Here is a 26,673-nt window from a genome sequence, read left to right on the forward strand (position 1 = left end):
TGGTCTGCAGCTCCACAGGACACAACAGCTTTGAAATCAAAGTGGTTCATTATTATGTAGTAGGTGTGATAGACATTAAGAGGGAACAAAATAATTACCCTCATGAAATTAAATGAAAACAGTCCTCATGAGACTATTGGTTAGTCGCATTTTGTGTGAATGTTACGAGTACTATCTGACACTTTCCACAGAAACTTTGGTGACCCATGACCTTTTTAGAGGCATAAATTCCATGTTGCTTTACAGTGAGCATATATATATATATATATATATATATATATATATATATATATATATATATATATATATATATATATATATATATATTTAAACTATTAAGGGCCAATCCCAATTCTACCCCTTACCCCTTCACTTTCCCCTTCCCCTCTGTTTTGCGCGTGCACGTGAAGGGGTAGGGCTGTCTCGATTCTCTTTTGGTTGGAGGGGAAGGGCTAGGGGGAAGGGCCAGATAGCCCTTCAAACGAAGATTTTTCGGGACCACACTTCAAACGAAGGGGTATGAGAAGTGTCACTGCATACACCGGCTACAGATGCAAAATGGCTGCCCAAGCAAAAAATTAGACCATAAATGTAAGAATTGTTGGCTTTAATAAGTATTTTAATGACAAATAATGATTTGCTTTATGTTACATTCAATCTTGTGTTCATATTTACGGTCAATTCCTTCAAAGAAACGTTTGTAAAAAAATCTCCTCTCCCCCAAACAAAGCACACAAGCTATTGGTGCGTTCAAGTCATCTCGTAAAGATCGTATTTATGAGTTGAACGCACATGAACGCCACACAATGTCGTATTTCGCACAGTTTCACACAGTAAATAAATAAATAGGTCAAAATAGGACAAACATAGGTCTGTACCTCCAACATGTTAATATAACACCACAGAAAACAAGTCCTGTGTACAAGTCCTGTGCATCTTGGAAGTTTGTGATAAACATCGGCGCATCTCCTGTGACGTAGGCAACGACGTATAATGACCTGTAACGGCGTAGTAGTGGTGTCCCATTTCTTAGGGGAATATTTTCACCCCTACGCCTTGCCACTCTGTTTCAAGGGTCAAGGGGAAGGGGAAGGCGAAGGGTTAGGGGTACACGAAGGGGAAAGGGGTAGAATTGGGATTGGGCCTAAGACTACCCTGTGGTGAAAATCATGTTTTTAATATTGTTTATATGTCTTTGTATGCATAAATTCATCAGTCAAAACCATTGCTGAGTATTTTCTCCTTCAAACTGAAGTGTACCAAAAACTCAGTTTGAAACCGCCCATAACTCCTACCGTCACAAATATGTGACCAATCCCGTCAGCGCATGGGGCGGGGCTTTTCCTATTATTTTTTCTAAGGATGCTGATTTTTAGAAGGCAGCTTTCTGATGAACGGGAAAATGCTTCTGTAACATTATCAACACATTATTAGCTGTTTGATAATGTAGTCAGGCCAAAGGTTAATAATATCAATTACCGTTATGTGTCGACTTATATTCAAATTCTGAATTAATATAGCCTAGAAAGCGCACAAAGGGTCAGATTTACAATATGAGCTGTGGGAAATTACAAGTGTTCTCGGAGCTTTATACAGCGTCTTTTTTTTTACGGCTTTTTGAAAAAAAAATGGTAAGTCCTGTCATGGTGCTGCTCTGAATAAGGTCTATGCTGCAAAAGCACATTGTAAATAGACACAAATACGCATTGGAGCGTTTACCTAATCTTTTTTGTCAATATAATATTATAACAGTATCAACTGAAGGTGCACCCTCAAGCACCCCCATGGGCCTGTCTGTATAATTTGCTCTTCCTCTTCTTCTTCTGAATCAGTTTCTGGTTCAAGCATATATGGCTGAATTAAACCAATATTTCCACTTGCCATTGTGTAGCATTTACAGTTGACTGAATGGAACAGGTAATCCGAGCGTGTGTGATTGATTGGAGGCGGGGACTAATTTGAATATTCAATTCCACTGTTTACATTTTTTTAACATTGTATGAATGAATTCAGCTCAAACATTCAACCTTGTTACAAATTAAGATTTTTACATTTATACAAAACATAAAATATGGAAAGTTTATCAAGGGTCCCAAGATACTAAGTGAGATAAATGTAGGGATTATTTCGTAAACTTTAGTCTATTGTTGTTTTTATTGCTAGAAAATAACAAACACACAAATTTGTGTTTTTAACAGTAGGCCTATATACATAATTTTTTTTATAACAGTCAGAGTTGAAAAAAGCTGACTAAAAATTAAAGAAATACATTATATGTTGTATTAATATACATTTAAACAAATAAAACTTACACATTATATTTTTTGTAACCTCTAGATGTTTTCTAAAAGTCCTCTTGAGATTTTCTGAAGGTTATGCAACAAAGAGTTTCAAGACCTATTTGTATTATTTGGCGCTATTTTCGTCTATCCAAATGGTCTAAAGATAAACAGACAATCAGCACAACTTGGACATGAGCCAAAGATGATTGTGGTCTTTGACAGTTTATAATAACTGTGACTGTGAACCATTAGATTTTATCAGTTTATGTAGGCCGAGTAAATGCTCTGCTTGCAAGTGACGTCACAGAGATGCACATTACAACACACTTATTGTGCTTCTTTAATGTTTGATGCTAACAGCAAACACGTTGACCTGTGTTCAGAGATTCAGACCTGTACTTACTGGATGATCATGCAGCTATCTTAGCAAAGGAAGTCCATTTTCACCAAACAATTCATGTCATGCTGAGCACCACTTATATACAAGCACACTTCCCATTGACATTCTAAAATCCTCAAAGTCGACATATTGTCATTTCAGTAATTCAAGGAGTGGGAATAATGAAATACAGTTTCCTCAGAAACCGTGGTGCAGACATTAAACACTATACGTATGCTGGAGCATTTCACAAATGATACTGTCACCATGATGTCACCTCAGGCTATATTGTCACTGTTATGTTTTTTGTTTGTCAGCAGACTCTCATATGTCAAATAGCAAACAGCAAAAATAAATGATGAAATTGCTCATTCAAAATGTGAGAAACTGTGTGAGAAACATGACATGGCTGAGCTTGTCTTTTTCATTAGCACAAATTCGGGGAGATCTCAAACACAGGAAAGAAAAAATCACAAATGGGATCTCTTTAACATCTCAGCTGAGCATCCTAAACAGCAATGACATATGGAGAGTCTCCTGCTTCTCAGGAGAAGCAGGACCTATTAATCTCATAGTTTTTTTCTTCTTGAGAACAGTGTCTCATTCAATGTTCAGATTTGTCAAGTCTGCAATCAAAAGCCAGACATTCAATATTAACAGTTCATCTCATACATTTATATAGCTATATATTCTCACTCTATGTTCTATGTTAAGCCTATGTTCACTGTCAACAACTGTCTCATTTGTGTCTGTATTTATTTTCTTATAATGAATTTTATGAGAAACACAAGACAAAATTGTTCTCTAAATAAGACATAAATAACATTTAAAAAAATGTTTTCCCCTTTAGACAATGCTTTTATTCAACAAATGAGGAACATAACTGCCATTTGTCACAGAGCCAACAATATTCATAGTACACAATGGCAGGTTTATAAAGTGCTGCAGGGATGACGTATTTATAGGCCAAATCCTGTAAACGAGTTAGCATTTCAGCACATTTCTGGTTCCATCGTCAATGGGTTTTTCAATGGATTTAAATGCTTGAGATAAAATCTATTTTTAATATTTATTTTTACATTTTATTCTACAACATAAAATACATCACCTTCTGATTTAAAAAACAACTTACTTGACTTGAAAAAGGCAATTACACAAGTTTAATGGCACTACGGAGGTTATCGGGGACATTAAACAGGGACACAAACTCATTTACTCACTAGTTCTCTTTCACAGCCTCGTGTGTTTAATTGTGTTCAACTCAAACTTTCTAGGGGGAAAAACAAAGACTGAAAGAGTTGTCAGAAGCTTAATGGTGGTATTGTTGAAGTCATGCAAACGTGGTGTAATTTGTTTACAAGCCTATGTTTAACTTTTTACTTCTAGCAATTATTTAGGCTTCAAAATTCAAATGTTGTATTCAATTGTGAAGATTACCATGATGAACAAAATGTGCAAGGATCATAAAATTATGTTGGTCACATACTATAGCCTATTTTATCCAATAATCCAAAAGCCAATGGAAAAATCCTATTGTATTTTTGTCAAAGGAACCAGGGTGATGCTATAACTCATTTTTCTAAAATGACCAACTCACCAGCACAGTTTACCTGGTGCTGTAACGTCGTGCCCCATTACAGAAAATATACGTCATACACCCCAACTCCACCAAAGATACAATTTGCTAGATGATTCCTTAAGCAAATGCAAAATTTTACTGCCTGACATGGTTTTAATCTCAGGAAATTCTCATACATCTGCTTTGGTTTCTCCATTGGTTTCCCTGAACAGTGAGGGACAGATTCAATGTATTATTTCTGGCCTCATTTGTTAAAGGATGTGATTCATGCTATGACTATAGCAATAAGCTGCATCTAGTCAAGGTGGCCAACTGTCCCCTATAGTTCTCCTAAAAATATGCAGCAACAGTTTGCCCTTATAAAAAAAAACACTTTTATACTGTATACCTTAATTAAAGTGCTGGTAAAACACAGCACTTGGGAGTCCAGCATTGCTAGTCCCAGCTTGAGACGGCAGGCCAACAGACCGACCGCAGTCCACTCACTGACTGCCTAATGCATATTTCATATTGCTTGATCTGGCAAGCTGTAATGTGATTGGCTAGTTTTATGATAGCTTTGGCTTTAACCAGTCTGCCTCCCTTTATTTTTGCTTATTAAATAATCATACTGGATGGAAATTTCGATTATAAAGTTTCCACATTTCCATTCATTTTGGATGTGTTTTTAGTACAGCTGGTCACAGACCAACACTATTATATGAACAAGTTTTTCCTATGTTTGTCTGTTGTTATTAACTACATTGTTATTCCATGTTAACTATTTCACATAAATCCCCTGCTAAATGGGTAAAACAAAAGAAACTGTGGATTATTCTACATGATGTCAGTCATATGGTCTCTTCTTTAGGGCGGTTCTTTGCTATCACAATAATGCTCGATCTATCTTCTGATTCAGTGTGGTTAGAAAATCTGACAAATGTAATATGAATGACAATGCATCTGAACAAGACATTTGAATTTGTTTCATAACTCTACTTCTTTTCTAAAGCACCGACATTCGCAATCCCTGGATGGTTAAATATCCTCAAAGCTGACTGTATATAAGCTGACAGGGCAGACTATTATATGAGAGCGCTACTCTCCAACGTTAATGTTCATAAAAAAACATACTAACATTTTAGTAATATTACATACTGTAGTTGTTAGTATTCTGGGTCCTTTCAGAGTGAATCAGAAGTTATTTAATTTGGCTTGGAAAGAAACAAATGGATGGAAACTGAAAACAGAATAGCGAAAACCACTAGAGAAAAATAAGGAGAATGTTAAAAGCTAGAGGCATATTGTACGTGCCTTGAGTTACTTGAAAATGGGTTTCAGTTTTTCCTCAGTCCGACATCTGTGCATTCAATCTTGCTAAAAGCACAGCACAACAAAGGACGGCAGAATAAACTGATAGTCTGTGTGTGTGTGCCAAAAATATATTAATAAAGAACCAAATAAATGCATTAATAAATGTGTTAGAGAGATATTGTATACAGTATTGAAAGCTAAATTGCTGAACACTGCAGAGAAATGGCGTACTGTCCAAACATGAACCAAAACTGCTTATGTGGACCACTCTTCCCAGATTGCTAATTAGAGGTGAAGTCTGTTTGCTATTACATAAAAAAAGGACCTCACAAACTCATTACATTAATCATAAATTCTCTTGCCATACTCCTGCCTAAGGCACAATAAACATGAGTTGATAATCTGTGATGGTGATGAGGACATTTTGACTGAGCAGGACAGATGAGGTTCTAATGAGCAGGATTAGATTAAATATCACATGTCATGGCACACACCCACAGATTAGCATATGCAAAAACCTCCTGAATTGGAATCAATTTTTTTTTTTTTTTTTGTGAATCTTGTCCTCCAAACTAACTCAATATGTGTTTGCTGTATTGGCTGAATTAGTAAACACAATAAAAACACACTGACATACATTCAGACAAGAGTTAATAATGAATGTAGATTTTAACTGACAGGTTGAACTGCGTTCTCGGCTTTTTATAAACGCACATTGGTAAAGTTGTGTTTTAAATGTTGACCACACATGTTTGTTTGTTTTTATATTGGCCACAATAATATTTTTCTTTCCTTTGTTCCTTTGTTTCATTCGATATTGTATTGTTTCACTGTTAAAATGCTTATAAAGGCTTATTAATGACAGGTTATATTGTGACAACTTATCCCATAAAAGTTCAATGCAAAAGTGCAACAATAGAGTTAGTCTTTAACTCAACAAAAACAGCTGAATCTCCTCATCAGTTCTTGCCTGGAGGACTCTTAATCTTAAGGTACTTTATTTAATTACTATGACATCACAAATTTGGGCAGCATATTCTGAGAAGTCAAAAGGTTTTATGCCTCGGAATAAATTAACTTAATTTCAAAGTGCTGCTGAACTGCGCCATATATATAGGCTAAAGAACATCTCGTGCCGTCCTTAAAAATCGAAATGAAAAATCCACTTGTGTTTGCCATTGATTAGCGGTTTCATGATTCTGTTTCCCCTGCGATCAAGTGGATTTCATTTAAAACCATCCAATTCTAAATGCATTTCTATCTATCGATGCGTCTGGGCATGTTTAACCTCGCCTGAAATCGGCAGGTCAGATTTAATTAGCAAAACACTCACCTGTAAAGATGAAAAAAGCTAGTTTTAAGAAAGTTTGTCGAGTAAAATAATCCATGGCTCCTTAAAAAGGATCCTGGAGATAAAGTAGGCAACTGTTAGCCTAATCTCCGGTCAATTTTATTCCTGGCGCGGGAAAAAGCTCAATAATAACAGATAAAGCGCCTTTCCAAAACTATCCAATTCAGTCTCGCGGCTCCTGCTTCTCGTGCCTTAGAACTGCTGTGATTCATTATGATGCTGATGCTGCTGCTGTAGCGCCCCTCTCCCTCTCTCTCCCTCTCCCTCTCTCTCTCTCCCTCTCTCTCTCTCTCTTTCTCTCTCTCTCTCCTGCTACTAAAGCCTAATGCTGGTTAGTCACGGTAGGTCAGTCTTCATAAGCTCCCTTAGGTTAAAGGCGCACCTTTTTTTAACACAAATGACACATTTTTTTTTTTTTTTTTTTTTTTCATTTAAGTTATGTTTTCCATATTAAAAATTGTCCCAATTAAAGTAAAAATTATGTAGCCTATGTGTTCCCTGAGTTTGTCACACCACAGAAAAATGTGTTATTAGCCACCCAGCCAAATTTGAATGATAAAAAAGCCGGCAAGTACATAAAATAAGATATCAAAATCTTGAAAAAAATTAGCAGTAGTCTCTCAAACGCATGGGGGCGTGTCCGCTGGCTGCGCTGAAACCACGCCCACTCGCGGGAAAGCTGCAGTCGTCACACTCAACTGTGGAGTTACCCTATTTTTTATAGTCTACTCTATGGGACTACCTACTATAATTATAACAAGCACACAAGAAAGCAACTTACACTCATTAGTGGCATCAGTTGTCGGCGCGACGTGAGGATGAAGGCCGAGGTGGGAGATCGATTCGGCCCCATTCACCAGTAACAGCGGATTATCAGCGAATCCCAATTTGTCTCCGACGAAAGTTTATAAATCTATCCCGTGTAAAATGATCACTACAGAGGCGGGTTTTGGCGGCGATCCTCAGCTCTCCATCAAGGTGACTCTTCACAAAATTAATCCACCTCTTCTTGATGTGATCGTTTTTCGGAAATGTAAATAAGGACACCGATCTGTTTTGTACGTGATCGCATCTAAGTAGTAGCCTACGCATTTCCGTTACGAAGGCATAGCTAGCTAGCAAACTGTAGGCTAATAGTAGACTATTAATTTATTTTTATTTTTTGCTAATAGTAGGCTACTACTGACTGTTGTGATACGTAATACGTCATGTAATACGCTGTGTGCGTGTACCGGATGTAATGTTATGTGGAGCACGTTGATCCCTAGTAAAGATGTTCTTCCTAAACTCTGATGCTGTCTAGTAATACTTCACTGACAGCGGCAAACTGATGTGAATGTGCTCTAATTGTTAGGGGAGGGGGCAGCGTCAGTGGCTCCAGTGCGTCATCATGTAGGCTAGGGGCGGTAGGGGCGCCACCGTTTTAGCCCCGCCCAAAAAAAATCATCCGGAACACAGAATGGTACTTCACAGTTAACATGGGTACGTACCGGTAAGTAGGCTACATATGTAGGTCGCCCTCTCATGAGCCCCGCCATGTTGATGTCACATGATAAGCTAAGATATGTAAATTAATTGGCGTATTGGCTTACTGCTCCCACTCAAACAGTAGTGAGCAAGACTTGTCTAGTTCCATATTCTAGCAATAGGTCCATTCGTGCTCTTTTTCGGAAAGATGTTGTTACCAAATTTTAAGTAGGCTAATTACCCATTGGAGCAATTTTGTGAACATTGTGGACTGGGGAAAAGTTTGGTTATTGCCACATAAATACCTTATTGTAAATAAAGTCAAAGAAGTCTCATTTAAATTAATTCATAGATGCTATCTAGTGAATAGTTACCTTAAAAAAGGTGACATTGACATAAAATGTGATTTCTCTAATGCACAAGATGAAACTGCACTTGTTTTGGGACTGTAACTATAGCAAAAAAAAATTGGAAGAGCTTTTGCAGGGGAAAATTAGCTTTTTCTCATTTTTCTTTATTTTGGAAATATGTTATATTTGGTTTCATTAATATGCAGTATTAATATAAAATTAATATAATTTTACTTTATAAATCTATTACTTCTCCTAGCAAAAGTTCATATTCATAAATGTACATGTTCTAATCATAAGCCATTAAGTTTTTCTCAACGATTTTCACCAATACCTTCAAACGCTTTCTGTTTCAGAGAAGACCAAAGCAAGGAAAACATTGTCTTGTTGTGCTCTCTTTAAAATCGCCCCCCTTTAAATTTTGTCACATTTTCTTGTCTTAACATGCTCTATTGATTGTATCTCCTTTATGTATTTGCTTTTCTTTTCTTGTATTATTATTGTATGTTTTGTCTTTTTTCTTCTTCTTTTCTCTCCACATGGTGTTTGTTCCGGTTCTTGTTTTACATGTTGATACTATTTGTTGTCTTGTATAACTATATCTAATAAAAAATATACAAAATAAACTATACTAAGCTACTTCTACTACTACTACTACTAGGTCTATACTAATAACAATAATAATACAAGAAAAGATAAGCAAATTATTTACCTTCACTATAGATTAAATAATAGGGTTTCACTGCTTGGAAACAGTTTAGATTATAAATCTAATTAGCACTGCAGAAATGCATCTCTGAATAAATGTATTAATAAATCTGATCATCCTTTCTCAAATGAAACAATTAGCCTAACCAAAAAAAAATATAGCCTATATGTATTAACTGGCTGTGATGTTTTTTCAGAACATCACATCAAGTGCTGTTGCAAGAATGGGGGGTCATTGCGTTTCTCTGTCATGTGATGCAGCATGTGTTTGACATGAGTTTCTAATATAGGCTAGAGTTTAGATTCGCCTGTCATCTCTCAGAATAATGATTGGACGTCTAGCATTTAACCTTATTTCAGCAAATAGGTCACTTCCTGTTACAGACGTTCTGCTGCACATAGCTGACTTATCAAAGGCATTGACTATGGTCCCTAAAACCTCATAAACTGTGTTTCTGTATGGGACACACACATAGAAAATAAATATAAATTGAATTATAATAAACGCTGAGATAAAATGTTGTAGTAATAAAAATATGTTTTGTGATAAAGCAAATATTAATTTGTGATATGCATAAATAATGTTTTTATTTTATTTTAGTGATATTCCTATAGGTCTCATTTACAAAATATCCTGTTATCTATTGCATTTTTTTTTTCATATAAAGGAAGGGAATTTTCTTTTTTTTTCCCACTCAAATTCTCATTCATAATACACAGAGAGAATTGGAAATGTAATGTCTGTCAGCAGTCCAGCCCATGTCTACTGGTCTCTTTTAAAGTTTGATTGCTCTAATTAAAACTGCATGATTTGTCACACAACAGATAATTTAATGGCAGATACAGTTTTATTTGAGTTTTATTGAATTAAACTTTGTGAAGCTTCAGCTATTCTTAGAAACCTCATTCGCTTATCTCTGTCCTCTGTTCTTAAATGGAAAACTAAAGAGAATGGCATAATTCCAAAAAAGAGAGAAATTAAGAACAGAAAAAGAGTGAACCCAAAATAACATAGTCATTAAATTAGATCACATCTGTAGCTCAAACAATAGGGCATTATGCTAGCAATTTATTATTTATAAATAATAAATTATTATTTATAAATAATTGTATTATTTAAACAAATAATCAATATATCATAAGTTGCCATGTCTAACCCAAAAATATAATATATTTAATAAATATAAATCATATTTCTAAAAAGAAATATGATATATATTATATATAATGATATGAGTTTGAGCAAGCATTATGTGGAATTGGAATACTGATAATAGAAAAAAAAGCTAAATTATGTAGCTTTCAGCAATATGCAAAAGATTAAAGCGTAGTGCCTCTTTCAGCACATTAAACCGCTCACTTACGACACCAGTAGTGTGCTTCAGATATATCCTTTGTGTGGAGTATAATATATGCTGAAAGCACTCAATCACTTGACCCTCTCCAAGCCATTTAGCTGCCTGTTATTTACTGCTCAAGGAAAGCAGTAAAGAACCCGACCAAAAAAAAAAAAAACAACCTTTCGAGCTTGTCTTCAACCCGGTTTGTAATGTACAACCACTGCAAAAGTATCTTCTAGTAATTTGTTATGCTGTATTTTACATGTTTTGACCAGTAAGCTCAATAAGCAAGACTTGTCTTTGAGAATAAATACCGTTATTATAGGCGAGTTTCCCTTTTAGTTTTCTGTGTTTTATTTTTTTACAGAATTCCACAAAATTTTTCCTAACAAGATTCAGAGGACAATCAAATCAGCTCACATGCATTCATATTATTGTAATTAATTTAGACAAACTGCTTTTAAAATACAATAATAATGTTTAAACCAATAAAATGTAATTTTAGGAATGTGATATGACATCTCCTTCAGCCGATAAAATGGTTACGTGCTCTCAAGGCACTAGAGAGAGTGTGCTCATTTTAGACTACAAAATACATATAAATTCATTTTTTTTATTGTACATCCAAATTTCGAAAGTTTTTTATTGACATTTTTTCATGCACATTCTATGAAAACAATGACCAAAAAATGTGTGCGTCATGCATAAATGACAAAGTCCTCATGGGATACATTTTCTGGAACTATTGTTTAGCACTGGCAGGCAGTATAAAAGCCTTTATGCCTGTGTTTTAGGTTGAGACTGAGAGGTTTTAGGTTGAGACACAGTTATAACTATTTCAGATGGTATTGGTGATTGTGAGAGCAGAGTGTCAGGAAATGAGATTGTAGTTATAAAAGAAGTTAAGGATAAGGGGGATAGAAGCAGTGAGGGCAGAGATGAAGAATATAAGTCATTCATTGGTTGTTGTGGAAGTCAGGCATTTGGGTACATTATCAAATGCCAGTTTGGAAGATGTGATCCAAACCACAACCTGAGGTATTAAAAGATGCCAATGTCTATTTGCAACACATACTGTAAGCAGGGATGCTCCAAAAATTATAAAGTTATTTATTTTTTCAAGCTATGAATTCACAATTAGTCCCATAGATGGTTATATATCCGTATTTTAACTTTTTGCCCTAAAGGGTTTGGCAATAAGAATTGTATGCAATACAGTTCCTTTGTTTGTAATAAGGCTGAATCATCCCTCTCAGGTCAGATATTAAATTTGATCCCCTCCCAATGATTGTAAAGCCGGCCTTGGGCTGCCATATCACAAGAAAAACTCTCCATGAACATCAGTCAACAGAGAAGCCTGAAATGCTTTCATGTCCTTTCCATATTTGATCTAGAGAGAGAAAAATGTTTCACACTTGAGAAAATAACATAATGTATTTTATATGGAGACAAAGTGCATGCACTGACATTTCATATGACAGCATGTGTCTTCTTATACTTCTAAGTTTAACTTCTGCAACAGATCTGCTCTCATAAAGAACATTTTGTTGTGATTTTAATGCTGGACGTTCTGACCCTCTTTGACGCTTTCAAGTCTACAAAAAAAGAAAATGAGTTAAGAGAAACTATATCCTGAAGCAGGATATCAGAATTTTTCCTGTTGTTCTACAACATAAATTACCCAGTTATTTACCTAATACAGTTGTAATCAAAATTAGTCAACCCCCATTGCAAATCAAATCAGGTTTATTGGCAAAATGTACTGACTTTCAGCTGTTTGCAATGAACAAATCAAACAAAAGTAATTGAAATAGCTCAACACAACAAATGTTTCAAATGGTTTCCCCAAATTCAACTGAAAAAGCAACTTTTAATGACTGCTGCAGTCTCAAAATTATTCAATCCCTTCATGGCAAGCATCTTTCGTACTTAGTAGAACACCCTTTTTGCTGTTATGACCTGCTGCAAACTTGATGTATTAGCTTATAGATCTAGCTTATCTAGCTTGTCTTTTCAGACACTAGCTTCTGACAGCGTTTCTGAGGAATCTTAGCCCATTCCTCATGAGCAATGGCCTCCAGTATAGCAATGTCCTTGGGTTTACGTGCTGCGCGCCTTCTTCAAATCCCATCAGAGATTTTCTATGGGATTCAAGTCAGGTGACTGTGATGGCCAGTTAGCCACTGTAGAATCTTCCAGAACTTCTTCTGCAACCAAGCCTTGGTGGAATTTGAAGTATGCTTGGACCATTGTCCTGTTGGAAGCTCCAATGATACCAAAGCTTCTGCTTCCTCACTGACAGAATTACTAGGATTTCCTAATACGTCAATTAATCCATCTTGCCTTCCACACGCTGCAGGTTTCCAGTGTCAGAGGATGCAAAGCAGCCCCAGAGCATCATCGAGTCACCACCATGCTGAACTGTAGTCAAGTATTGGTGGTGAAAAGCTGACTTTTCTTGTGCTTTTGGGTCAGTAGGGGTGTACATCTTGGAGTTCTGGCATGCGTTTAGTATGCGCCTTACTGTTCAAGCTGAAACATCAGTGCCTGTTGCCATTAAGTCTTGCTGCACTGCAGGTCTTTTGCAGTCACTCTAGGGTTTTTCTGAACCTGCCTTCTCAGAAATCTGGTTACAACCATTGATAGCATCCTTTTTCTGCCCTGCCCAGGTAGTGTAACCACTGTCCTTTTAACTTTGAACTTGCAAACTATCCTTCCAACGGTGTCTCTAGGAACTTTTTGTTCATTCGCTATCTTTTTAGATCCTGTTCCTTGTTTGTGAAGGAAACTCTTCTCTTAACTGTTTGGACCTCTCTTTTGACTTAGCCATATTTATAACATGCAGTCAAACGTGACACTCGACAAACCAGCCAGTTCAGATATTTCATGTGTTCTAGCACAAGCACACCTGGTGCAACTAATGAAGCCCTTGATTAGTTGCATCAGGTATGCTTGAGACAACTTTTTTTTGCAGATTTGTGCTGTTGTGAGGGATTCTTTTCAAGGGGTTAATTCATTTTGAGACTGCAGAAGTCATTAAAAGTTGCATTTTCAGTTGAATTTGCGGAAACCACTTGAAACATTTGTTGTGTTGAGCTATTTCAATTACTTTTGTTTGGTTTGTTAATTGCAAACAGCTGAAAGTCTGTAAATTTAGCCAATATACCTGATTTGCAATGGGGGTTGAATCATTTTGATTACAACTGTATTTATGAAGCACATCAATTGTTGCTTGACAAATCAACAAACGTCAAGCCAGCTGATGGTATAGCAAGTTGCTCCTTATCTAGCAGCATTGAATGCCACAACAGTTTCAAAGTTATACTTGAGGTGCAACTGTGTTAATTTATGTTATGAAAGAGAAACTACAAACCAAACTTTTATTGCAGATCACTAGATTTACCTGCAGGATGAAACTTTCCTGTGGTTAATCAGTCAGATGCTCTTGTCACAGGTTATAGAAATTGTCTTTGTCAGTTTGGCTCTTTATGTATAATTTAAAGTTGATCTCACGGGTAGCTGTCAGTAGGTGCATCCACATCTCCTTCACTGACCTTACAAACTCATGCACATGCTTATTCAGCACTTCATAAAGTCGGGCTTTACTCAGCACCATACAAACTAAGCACATAATTTAGTCAGCACCTTTCAGACTCATGCACATACTCTTTTAATTAAAAATTGAAGTTCAGTTTCCATATTGCACTGTATACAAATGCACATTGATTCCCTGCAGTATATGCACCAGTCCCGCCTGCTCCTCTGTGGTGGTCCTCAGCAATACCTTGGTGGTCATCAGCCCGCCAGCTTTGCTGTGGTGGTGGTGGTCTTCTGCTCCACTGAGGGGATCTTCAGTCCAGTCTACGCTGCTGTGGTGGTCTTCTGCTCCACTGAGGGGATCTTCAGTCCAGTCTACGCTGCTGTGGTGGTCTTCTGCTCCACTGAGGGGATCTTCAGTCCAGTCTACGCTGCTGTGGTGGTCTTCTGCTCCACTGAGGGGATCTTCAGTCCCATCTATGCTGCTGTGGTGGTCATCTGCTACACCATGGGGATCTACAGCTGCCAGGCTAGTGGCCATCTGGTGGTCTTCAGCTCTGTCAGTTCCACCCTGGTCACCCTGCTGCTCTGCCTTGGCCACTTGCCCAGTCTGCGCCACTCTGGCTTCCCGATCCGCCTCAGTCTCCAGCCATACCTCCACTACATGGACCTGGCCCTCTGTCCTGCCCCTTCTCCACCTCCCTTCTGGATTTCTGGGACTCTTTGAGGAGCGTCTGGAATACACTCCTTAAGAAGGGGGCTATGTCACGATCACTAGCTGAAGAGCCCAGGATATCCACCAAAGAGCACTCCTCCCCAGACCATTGTCATCCCACCATGAACTGCATTTCCTAGAATCCTTTGCCCGGACTCATTATCCCTGATTAGTTTCAGCTGTTTCTCATTCACCCTTGTAAAACTCTGTCTATATTAACCTGGTTAACTCAGTCACTCATTGCGAAGTCTTGTATGTATTACACTGCATTTCTTAATGCTCTTCTGGTTTCCTGTCCCATGGTTTTGGCCCTTTGCCTGTTTTTTGGATTGCCTTGTTTGACTCTTTTGGGATTACCCTGTTTGACTGGGTTTCCTGCCTGGTGTTTGTTTTGGATTGTTTGCATGCGTTTATGACCTCTTGCCTGTTTAATGGATTATGTTTTTGGATTATACTTTATTAAATGCTGGATTTGGATCCTCAAACATTGTGTCTCAGAGCAGTTACGTAACAAAGGCTTTGATAAGAACTATTTACTCCAAATGGCCAATTAACAATTCCTTTACTACAAGATAATTTAACAATAGTAATTATGTTAATTACAGTGACAATGAATGAAGAACTCACTATTTGTATATAGTCTAGGCCTATTATTTGAAATGGAGAGAATACAATATATTAACTATAGTTTGTTAATGGTTTGTAAGTACTAGTATATTAACAATTTAGAGACTACAATTTATTAACTATGATTTAACTATAAACTAATACTTTGCAAATGATTTGTGAGTACTTTATTACTGTATACTTATTATAAAGTGTTACCTTGATTTCATTGTGAGCAAAAAAATGGTCCATTGTCAATGTAGCAATGTTTGAAGCACACACAGAAGACGCACTCAAACGAAGCAGCTTTTCCTGTTAGAAAACGAGGTGAATATACATGATCAGCCTGTTGTGAAATCTGCACAATGAAATTGTTCGTCCTCACTCGTTGATTCCTATTGAAATTACAAGATTTTGCCCGTGAAAATTCGCTTAACAACGGTAAATGTGATTGTACCTTTAGGCCACAAAGAGCCCTTTCACATGGCAAAATCAATGTTTTAATAAATAAACTAAATCACAAATAAATTGATTTTTAGCTCAATGGAAAATGTACATTTTGTAGTCAAGATAGGAGATCTTTTTCTCAATTGAGGTGGTTTTGTTCCAGTCTGTCATCGCTCTTCATTCGGGTTTGGAGAGCACGCAATGGTTGTCTAGTCAGAATGAGATAGATGTGCTCATAGGAATGTGACGTTTGGATGCATACAAAAGCCTAGAAAATATTATCTTGGCGCATGTCTTGACCTGAACATTACATCATCACTTAAAGATCATGTGTAATACTATACAAACGATTCCTCACGGTCTACTCATACACTATTAGTGTGAAAAATTATTGCAGAGTTTAGTAGGTCATCGAGAGAAGAATGGAAGACATAGTCATTTAACAGTCCAAAATATGATTAAAAGAAAATAGTTTGAACTTGTTCCTAAACTTTGAGTTCACTTCAGTGAAATCATCCAGCAACTCACTTTCAATTTGGAATAGGCCGAGGGGCTGGCGCAAACAATCAGATGGAAAACAACAAGCATGCAGCAGGAGGCCACATATTACACTGGGCAGCGAGCCATGGAGCAAATTATATTTTTTATAGTGTCATATTATCCATTCATATATTATAGTGTCATCTGATCATAAAAGAAATTGCAAGCAAAATTTAAAAAAGTCAATAAAGTGTGCATATTTCTGGAGACACGTGCACAGTAATGATGAATTACAAGCAACACTGAGCAAAAATAGAACAGCATGTCCTCCATTTAGAGCAATTTATTTAAAAATGTGTTTTTTCATTGCTAAAATATTCAAGCACTATTACTTCTCAGAAGACTTGATGTTAGAAAGCACTTTGTGTTTGCATATACGAGAGTCACTCGTTTCGCTTTTCATGTGCATAAAGACAGTGCTGTATATAAAAACTGTGCATTAATACCATTATCACTGCTGAATTATGATTTAAATAGTCAATGCAGATATCTTTCCATATGATATAAAAATAAGAAATGAGAATGCTATCTCCCAGACACCAATAAAAGTAAATGGAAACATTTGTTTACATCTACAATCAATAGAAACTAGTTTCCCATCAAATTCCTCAAGACAAAATCATCTGTATAGATATTAAATGTATAGTTCTAACACTTTCTCATTGGAAAAGTTTTGGTGATATGTAACGGATGTCATTTGTTCTCTTGCAACAACTCCAATAAAGAGTTCAGAAAAAATGATTGATAACGTTAAAAGTGTTGTGGAACAAGGCTAAGTTTGGTATTTGGTTGGCATATATTTGTTCAGTTTTTCCATCTCTACATCATTTTAACTAAGCTGGACATGTACATCAATAATTGGTAATTAGCGGTTAAAGGCATGCTGTGCAGTGCAGTGACCTGTTAAAAATGAGTTAAATGGGAAAAACACATCAATTGAGCGATGTTCAGCATGATGCTTCATTAATGTGATGTGCATTTATAGAACCAATTCATTTAAAACATCTGTAAACCTAAGTTCTACGACTCATCTGAAAGATATTGAAATGGTTGGAGTAAGTTGGCTTCTCCCAATATTCCTGTTTAATTCAATAAATTATTTGCACAAGTAAAGGCTTTGTCACTCATTTGAGTCAATATGTGTACCTTGTGTTTATCAAAAATTAATTTAGTGAGATTACACTGCAGTGAGTTTCAGTCGGGTCATATTAAATATATATATTTGTGCAATTTAATAACACTTCATAATAAAAAGGCAAAAAGGCCGAACACTGTATTAAAGGGGTGGTACAATGCTTCACAAGATGTCAAATAAGTCTTTGATGTCCCCAGAGTGTGTATGTGAAGTTTTAGCTCAAAATACCCCACAGATATTTTTACATAGCATGTTAAAATTTAAACTTTTTGAGGGTGAGCAAAAACGCACTGTTTTCTGTCTGTCCCTTTAAATGCAAATGAGCTGCTGCTCCCGGCACAGAGGGCGGAGCTTCAAGAGCTTGTGTCCTTTTACCTCACACCGACATGCACTGAAAATTTCAAAAACTTTTAGCCTTTTATGTTAAAACCGGAGTCAGATAATGATGGAGAGACTCAAGAAGAAGTGACAACATGTAGAAGCAACAGGACATTTCTGAATGGTTAGTTGATGAATTTATGTAGCTTATGTGTAGTTATCTTCTAGTCATTGATTAGCATATTCTGTCTTGAAATCTATAAATCGTGTTCCAGGGGCGGGGTTTATGTAAATTCTAGGATTGGTGATGTCACTAACCCGGGAGGAATGTTGTGTAGTCCCCCTACCAGGCGTTTGTTGTAGTCCTTAAAAAACTATTTCTTTAAAAGCAAATATCTCCCTTTCCTTTGAACTTTGAGCATTGTCACTTTGCAGACATTGTTAATGCTCAAACAGCAACATCACACTAACTAAAGTTGGAAAAGGGAAATCATAATCAACCTCCCCTTTAAAAGTTTCCTAAAGAGCACAAGGTGTAAGTGAAGTATACAGTATGTATCCATGTATAGCTGTTTCTAATTTTCTCATAAATTGAAAACCCTGGCAAATTAGCCTTCCGAGTTGGCCTAAAACTTACATCATGACTGAACAGCTCTTTTTTTTTCACTGGGTCTGTGCAAATTAAATTCATATGTGAGCCGTTTCAATAATACCAATCAGCAGAACATTGGCTTCCTCTTTGACAGTTTCACATATTATCAAGCATCATTAACACGGTTAATTGATTCAGTGTGCCTTGAAGAGAATTAAACCTGAAATCTATCTAACAAACCCTGGAATCATCTCTGCAAAAACTTATGGAAATAATTATTTGTAATATAGTAATTACTTTTTTGTTGTGTTTTTTTTACTCGGACTGAAGGTGTCTGAAGTTAATTTAGTTATCAGTTGTGTATGCCTTATTTCATGGCTTTAGGCTTGAGGGTACAGTATTCCAGAACTACTATAACAGAGGGTTCAGGTAAAGTTGATCTGAAAGGTGGCGGAAGCGTAGTTATATCCGAGATGGTTGAAAAAGTGTTTCCAGCTTTGATTCATGGCCGGGTGACACATAAACTAGACTCAAGAGCAGGGGTTCTCAAATTTGGCCCTCGAGATCCACTTTCCTGCAGAGTTTAGCTCCAACCCTAATCAAACACACCTGCACAAGCTAATCACGGTCTTCAGGATTAATAAGCAGGTGAGTTTGATCCAGGTTGGAGCTAAACTCGAGGAGCTCGAGGGCCAGATTTGAGAACCCCTGCTCTAGAGAGTTACTGGCTACATCCGAAAACTTAGGCAGCTGACTTGTTGCCTCATCGCACACACATGAAGACACCTCACAAAACTGATTTCGGACTGACGATGATTGAGCGAGCGAGATTTGGCGATAAATAAGCAAATATTTAATTACTAGTAATTTCTTGCTTGAAATGACATCAAAAGTGGAAAATGTTGGTCAAAAACATACCATTTACACTCAAACTGACCCCCAACCATAACTTGACGCCATCTTTATTTTTTAAGCTTAACTGTCACAGAATGGAAAGCACAGGATTGTGGGATATCAAAGGAAGTGAAGGATACATCTACTGTCTTCGAAAATCAATCAGATGAAGGTATCTCAGGAGATGGGAAGTGAAGTTAAAGGTTGTATCAGCGATGAGAGATTGTGTTTGAAGCGAGATCCCAAACAAACCAAGTTAGCTCGCCCCTCCCTTCCGTTTCGTGCATCATGAAAAAAAAAAGATCATGCACGCGCATTTCTTAGCTAGAGCTACCCAAGTTTAGTCGAGCTTCGCTCATATTATTTCAAGAAGGACTTTCACACACAGTTCACATCCAAACACGTCAGCACTAGCAGCTGCCTCCAGAAATAACAGTGCAACCTCGGCGTCCTATTTTTAAAAAAAAAAGTTTTGGTTTTTTTTTTTTTCTTTAATTTCTTTCCACCGTTCAAAAGCCTTCCCGATAACGATACGTATCTTGGAATAAACACGATGGTATTCCCTCGCCCTAATCCTCCTCCTCCCCCTCTTGGGGATTGACTCAACCATGTTCAATTTCTCTTGTTGATAGATGCTGGCTGCTTCTTCAGCTCCGACTTCGCGTGCAGCCATGCACGAGAGCAAAACCTCACAGCACCCAGCCCCTGTCGGTGATTGGTTGGAACACTGTTTATTTTGGTTTTGAGTGGTTGGTGAAACCAATTGTTTTTGTGTGCAAATCTCAGAGGCTGCCTACAGAGACGCGTTTTTGACAGCTTGCTTATGGGGCGGGCAGCCTGCGGATCGTTACGAAAGATTAGATGAATGTGATAATTTATGTTTGGGGCCTGAAATCGCTGATACAACCTTTAACTTTGGATTCAGACATGCTTTGATGCCTTCCTACCTTGCATTGCGTCCTCCGAAGGCAGCAGTTTTTGGACGCAGCCACTGTGATCCAGACTGAAACCCAGACTGCATCTGCAATAGAACCTGTTACGGGTGAGATGCACCTGCTATAAATGAGAAATAAACATTTTCGGTTTACTTTTTCTGTATATCATTATCTTTGGAAATTTGGAACTGCTCATGCAGTGAAATTACATAAAATGGGAGCAACAAAAACATCCATTTCCTGTCTACGTTTCAGTTTTTATTAGACCAGTGCCAAGAAAACGCGTATAGGCCCTACTAACATTCCTTAATTGGCTTAAGCACTAACAATTCTGAGGGCCTAAAGTTTCAGTTAATTTATAATTAGCTAAATATATATTTTAATATTGTTTTTGTAAATGTAATTTTGAAACCATTAACCGTGAAGGAACAATTTCCCCCTGCCTCAAATTTGAACGCATTTCTATTGCAATGCTTGTTGTGCTCCACAAAGCTGACAGTTAGTGCTGTAAAAATGTATGAAATAATGAGGAATAATATTAAAAAGTCTAATAACACTCACTGTGAGGGATATTATCACAAGTAATCTGAGTATTTTAAAATGTCCCTGACTAAGATTTATTTTCACTGCACATTATCGTGTATTTTCATTGGCAAAGTAAAAACTGGGGCAGTCGCAGAGAGAAGATAGAGTGAATCATGCTTATCAACGTTGTGGACCTAAAGCTAATAACTCTGACGTACTCTAAGCTTGGCAATATTGTGCTGCTGCTAGTTTAGAGGATTTTTACAGGCTTCGTGGGACTGCTCATGGAAGAGAAACATGTGTGTCTTGATAATTAGGGAGTACACTATTCCAACGGCCTGGAAAGAATACTCAATGGGTGTTAATGCTATAAGTCAGTTATTTGTGAGTCTCTGGTGAATCGTATACATTAAACAGGCTTTGTCTGGTATGTGCAGATGACTTTGAGTGTAGTATGACTTTCTCTTTTGACATGCACCTTGCACAAGATCCTGGCATTCATGCTGCAAGTGATCTCGTGCACAACTTGGATGAGATGTCATAACTCTCCTGTGAGCAGGGCTTTTAACTTGTTTAGCTTTAGCCTGTCAACCCATATATTTTTGGAATAACCGTGACAATAACCATATTTAGTGCATGATATAAATCAGACTCTCCGTGAATCCCTGTCTGTCTCCCCCTGTATATCTTTATTGGTTCAGACTGAAACACTAAAAGCAAACAGGCACAAATATTCAATTATCAGATGTTATCCATAAGACTTTTCTTAATATGAGAATTTGTAGATTTCCCCAAAAGCTGTAAACAGAAAAAAACTTGGCTCTGTGGTGCCATCAAAACATTGCTTTGTTTGTTAACGCATTCTGACCAGCCTTACACATCAACAAAAGCATAAACAATTTGAGGTAACATTTTATTTTACAGTGTCCCTGTTACACATTTTACATGTAGTTACTATAGTAATAAAAATAAATTATGCATAGTTGCATACAACTAATCTTAACCCTAATTATATAGTTAATTACAATTAGTTAGTACTTAATTGTATATTACACTGTAACAAGGACACCTTAAAATAAAGTGTAACCCAATATGTACATTTTGGGCAACACACACCGACTGGAAAAACATGCATCTACATTTTTTGCACACCTCCAAAACCGTACCTATACATGCAATTTCCACCTGAAATGAACACTTGTGGCATTAAAATAGAACTTTCATTCCTTTTCTCACAAATATGATTAAAGGAGCAGATTATCCATTAATAAATACTTATTTTTGTATAGGTCATTGCACAATACTATGCTATGACCTCAAAACACTTTATGCATGATTTGTAACATACATTTTGATGTTTACATAACTTTACCATAACCATTGGCCTATATGGCTTGTCTGACAGTAAATTTGTGAACAGCTCAAAGACTTGTACATGGTTGCTTTAGTAAATAGGTTTTTTATCTCACATTTGCTTTTGTTGACACTGTAGGTTAGGTTTAGTGTTGGGGGTACAGTACATTAACACGACAGAGCATTAACCACTTACAATTTCAATTTCAATTTCCGTACTGCCGTGATACATATCTACAACACAAAAATAATACAGTTGCCAGATTCACGTTTATCTTTGTCACTGGACATGTCACTTTGAAAGAACGGCGAAACGTGCAAGAACCAATGTAAATAAGCATGGATTGAATTAGGGGCGAGGCTATCTATCAGTATATCTAACCAATGTGACCAATTGCAGCAAACCTGTTCGATTTTTTATTATTTTTTGCAATTCTGTTTGGTAATGCAGAAATTTCATAATTCATCTTTAAAGTAATAATTCAACCTAAAATGAAGATTCTATCAATGTAACCCTAATGTCATTTTAAATTAGTTGGCTGTTATTTCTATATTTTAAAGCCTTTTTAATCGCATCTTCCCTACAATAACAGTTAGTGACAACATGCTGACAAGCAAAAAACACTAAAGCAACATAAAAGTTCATACAATTTGTGCACTATATTATACGTCTACAAAGCCAAATAATATCTTTGTGTATAAAGGTTATAAAAGGGGTCTGCATCAGAAAAAGACTGAAAACTTTGAGGTCATATAAGGTAGCCTAAATAAAAAAAGCTACACTGCAAGATGTTTCACAGCCATAAATCCTACCTCTTTATACAAGTCATTCATCATTTTTTTCCCCCTTGGTGCTTTAAAGTAATCACACAACAGTGGCTTTTCTTAGTTTCAAGTTTACGCAAAGAACTCAATCAGGCATTCTGGAAAGAGAGATTTTGAGGCACCATGGAACTCAGCACAGCTGGAATGTCCTTGCAGATGACATAAATAACAGGAACTAGAGAGACCCCAGCCAGCATCTGGGAAAGAGAGGCAGGGGAAAAAAGGTCTTCCGTCACACCATGCTTCATTACTTGGCCCTGTCAAAACATACGATGTGCTGTCAGAACGTTCAACTCGTGACCCTTTTCACCCTCTACGGCCCTGATGAGAGAAGACAGTTCCTCGGATTTCTCTTGGACTGGGCGAGCTCCAAGTAGCACCTGAGCAAACATAAAACTTTATGGGGGGTTTTTTCTCCACTTTTACGGATTTAATGCAGAAGTCTATCTTAGCTGAACAACAATAAGGAAGTGCAATCACCTGACAATTATTGTAACAAAATGCAACACAAGAGGATAAGTACAATGCATAAAATCTGCATTTTGTTAAAGGACAAGTTCGGTATTTTACACTTAAAGCCCTGTTTTCAGATCTTTTCTGATGAAATACAACGGTTAAGATTGAAATTTGGACATATGCTGCTGTCCCGAGAATTTTCGGTTTCTGTGGTAGCACCCCCTCACCTCCACAATGGCTGTATAGGTGCACTGGAACAATCCTTCCTAAAACGGATTAAACTTTCGTTTACAAAGACGTGAAACTCACCGAGTGGTCAGGGGTGTTCACTGATATGCACACACAAAAAATCGCTGCAAAAGATGCTTTCCAACAGGTTTTATCGTAGTTTTTGTAATACCGTACCTCACAGCATCCAATTCAAGTCAATGGAGTTGGACAAAAACTACGATAAAACCTGTTGGAAAGCATCTTTTGCAGCGATTTTTGTGTGAGCATATCAGTGAATAATAATAATAGTAAATTTTATTTGACTTGTGTTTAACAATTGTTAGTAGGGGTGTAATGATACCATAAAGTCACGATTCGATATATATCACGAAACTGAACTCACGATACGATATTATTGCGATACTCCAAGGCATATGGTAAAAGGTTAACAACAAATTTACTGTTGACTAAAATGCAAAATTTGGTTTCACATTGGGGGTGTAAATGAATAGGCTTGGACTTGATGTTGGTAACCCAATGCACAGGACAATGGTGACACCAGAATAAAAATATTCATGATTTTGAAGCTTAAAATACAGAATTATTTTAGACGAATATGCTTGCATTCTGTCACTGACTAGATATATTTAAAATAATGTTGGCCACTTTTTACTGGTAACATAAATTTGGGACTGTCAGGACCCACAAATATTCTCCCATTGCATTAGTATACATTATATTCAACATTAATAGTAGTTATACTGACACTACTGTAATTCTCATACATTAATTTTCATTTTTGGGTGAACTATACACTATACAGATATGTGACCCTGGACGACAAAACCAGTCATGGGTCAATTTTTTGCAATTGAGATTTATACATCACATGAAAGCTAAATAAATAAGTTTTCCATTAATGTATGGTTTGTTATGATCAGACAATATTTGGCCGAGATACAACTATTTGAAAATCTGGAATCTTGAGGGTGCAAAAAAATAAATAAAACTTTTTTTTTTAACACAGATCATAAACATCACTGTCAAGAATATTTTAAATAACCTGATCTTCATTCACCGCTAGCTTCTACAGTATCTGTCAATCTACGTTATTTTACAGACATGCGGGTCTCTTCAGCATTCGTCAGCTCTGATTAGCCCAGAAACTTCGGGGGGCGAGTACCAGACCAGCCAGGCGGAACCACTAATTGGAAACCTCGGTCCACTAATTCCAAAGGCATGATCTCCCCCTAAGCAACCCTGATAAACATGAGCTTACGTGCAAAATCAATACCGGTTGCTTAGAGATTCATTGGCTGGCCGAGGGCCTTGATCGTTGTATCTACCCGATGCCACTTTTCCTTTTCATTAGCCTGCATTAGCCTCCTGCCTGGAGGCTTGATCTGACACGCAAGAGGAGGATAACAAAAGGAAAATGGCGAAAAAACAATTATCCAATTAAAAGGCTTTTGCCCTAAATGATTGGCTGTGAACTGATGAACTTGATGGGTCATTGCATTATTGGAGCAGGCTCTATACTAAGGAAACGTTCACGTAAGCGGTAAAAGGAAACATTTTGGGGTTAATTTGGCATTTGGATGGTCACTTGATGCAAACATTGAATCTCTGAAAAACCGAAAACCAACAGTTGTTATAACCGTGCCAAACAGATGCTATTACGTTATTTTTTTGCACCCATTGCTGCCACTTAAAGAGCTAAAAGGGTTTATGGGTTTCCAAGGTACATGGATAAAACAGACAAAAAGAAAATTTGATTAATAAAAGGTCAACAAAAAAGTAATTTTCTCAGAACAGCAGAAATAAACTAAGTGCTCTCGACTGAGTTGCTATCAGGCTTGGTTATATATTCTGCCAATGAACTCCAATGAATCTATACTCTGTTCAGTTTGACATGGGATTAGGGTTACAAATACTACTCCACTCCACCCTATCATTCCTCTGACATTTCCAAAGCCTTCCATCCTTCATCTTAATGATTGGATGAGCAATCCAACAAGGAATTGAGTATTTTACACAATATCCGTGTATGCAGAGGTACAGATGTACAAAGTAATTACACATAAAAAAAAATAAAAATTGCAACAAAAGCCTGGAGAGAAATGTGAACGGTGCCGATATTATTGCATAATACATTGTAGAATCAGCTACACCCATCCTAAAGCTTTAAGAAGAAAATTATGCCATAGAGCTATTGACAACATCTCCTTCTGCCAACGCTGTGACAGTAAGTCCAAAGAATATTTTATGAAGAATTGATGTTGTTCAGGAGCACAGTAAAGGATTTCCTGATTGAAGTTAACAATGACAGGTTAACATGAAAAATTAACAAGCTCAACCTCAGCAAAGGATCCAGCCAGTTCGCAGTCAGTAGATGGTTGTGTCAATTAAAACCTTCCATTTTTAGACTTGCCAATGCACTTTCAGAGAGAAAGGTACAACAGCTGGCCCTGGGACCCTTTAAAAGGGTTCTAATACGTACCATTTAGGTACTAATACACTTTTGGCACCAATTGGCACCTTTGAGGTACTAATATGCTCTCTTTAGGTACAAAGGTGTACCTTTTGAAAGAGTACTGCCCCCAGTAACAGCTTTTGTACCTTTTTTTCTGAGAGTGTGTTCTCTTTATGAGGTCAACTCAATGTGAACTCCATCTTCTAAAATGATAGTATGTGAAAGAATAAAGGGTGACGCATTGCTCAGCACGCTCATAGGTTTCCTTTGAGCCAAACCAAAGGCCCTGAGCTGTCTTTGTAGAAAAGACTTAAAAAGCATCATACTCGTTAGCTACTTGATAAATAATGAAAACACCATACT

General features: G+C 37.0%; 2 protein-coding genes across 2 annotated transcripts in view; one reads left to right on the forward strand and one right to left on the reverse strand.

Annotated features, from left to right (window-relative positions):
- The window catches only part of ltk (leukocyte receptor tyrosine kinase), a 47,039-nt gene extending 39,884 nt beyond the window's left edge, over positions 1–7,155 (reverse strand). Inside the window, exon 1 of the mRNA XM_079632596.1 lies at positions 6,867–7,155. Coding sequence (XP_079488722.1) covers positions 6,867–6,921 — 55 coding nt within the window. The 5' untranslated portion in view covers positions 6,922–7,155. The remainder of the gene's footprint in view (positions 1–6,866) is intronic.
- A 516-nt stretch (positions 7,156–7,671) lies between these two features.
- Positions 7,672–15,146, forward strand: LOC307009121 (uncharacterized protein). Its single transcript, XM_079632601.1, has 2 exons — positions 7,672–7,862; positions 14,486–15,146. Exons 1-2 carry the CDS (start codon positions 7,812–7,814, stop codon positions 15,011–15,013), a joined length of 579 nt encoding a protein of 192 aa, XP_079488727.1. The 5' UTR covers positions 7,672–7,811; the 3' UTR covers positions 15,014–15,146.
- Positions 15,147–26,673: the final 11,527 nt, after the last annotated feature.

The sequence above is a fragment of the Phoxinus phoxinus genome (assembly GCF_949152265.1).
Source record: "Phoxinus phoxinus genome assembly, chromosome: 13".
NCBI classification, from domain to species: Eukaryota; Metazoa; Chordata; class Actinopteri; order Cypriniformes; family Leuciscidae; genus Phoxinus; species Phoxinus phoxinus.

Bases quoted from the DNA above. Each gene is read 5' to 3' on its own strand.
- LOC307009121 (XM_079632601.1), top strand. From the start codon at position 7,812: ATGATCACTACAGAGGCGGGTTTTGGCGGCGATCCTCAGCTCTCCATC. The intron at 7,863-14,485 runs GTGACTCTTCAC...GATTCCCTGCAG, and splicing joins ATCCTCAGCTCTCCATCAAG to TATATGCACCAGTCCCGCCT.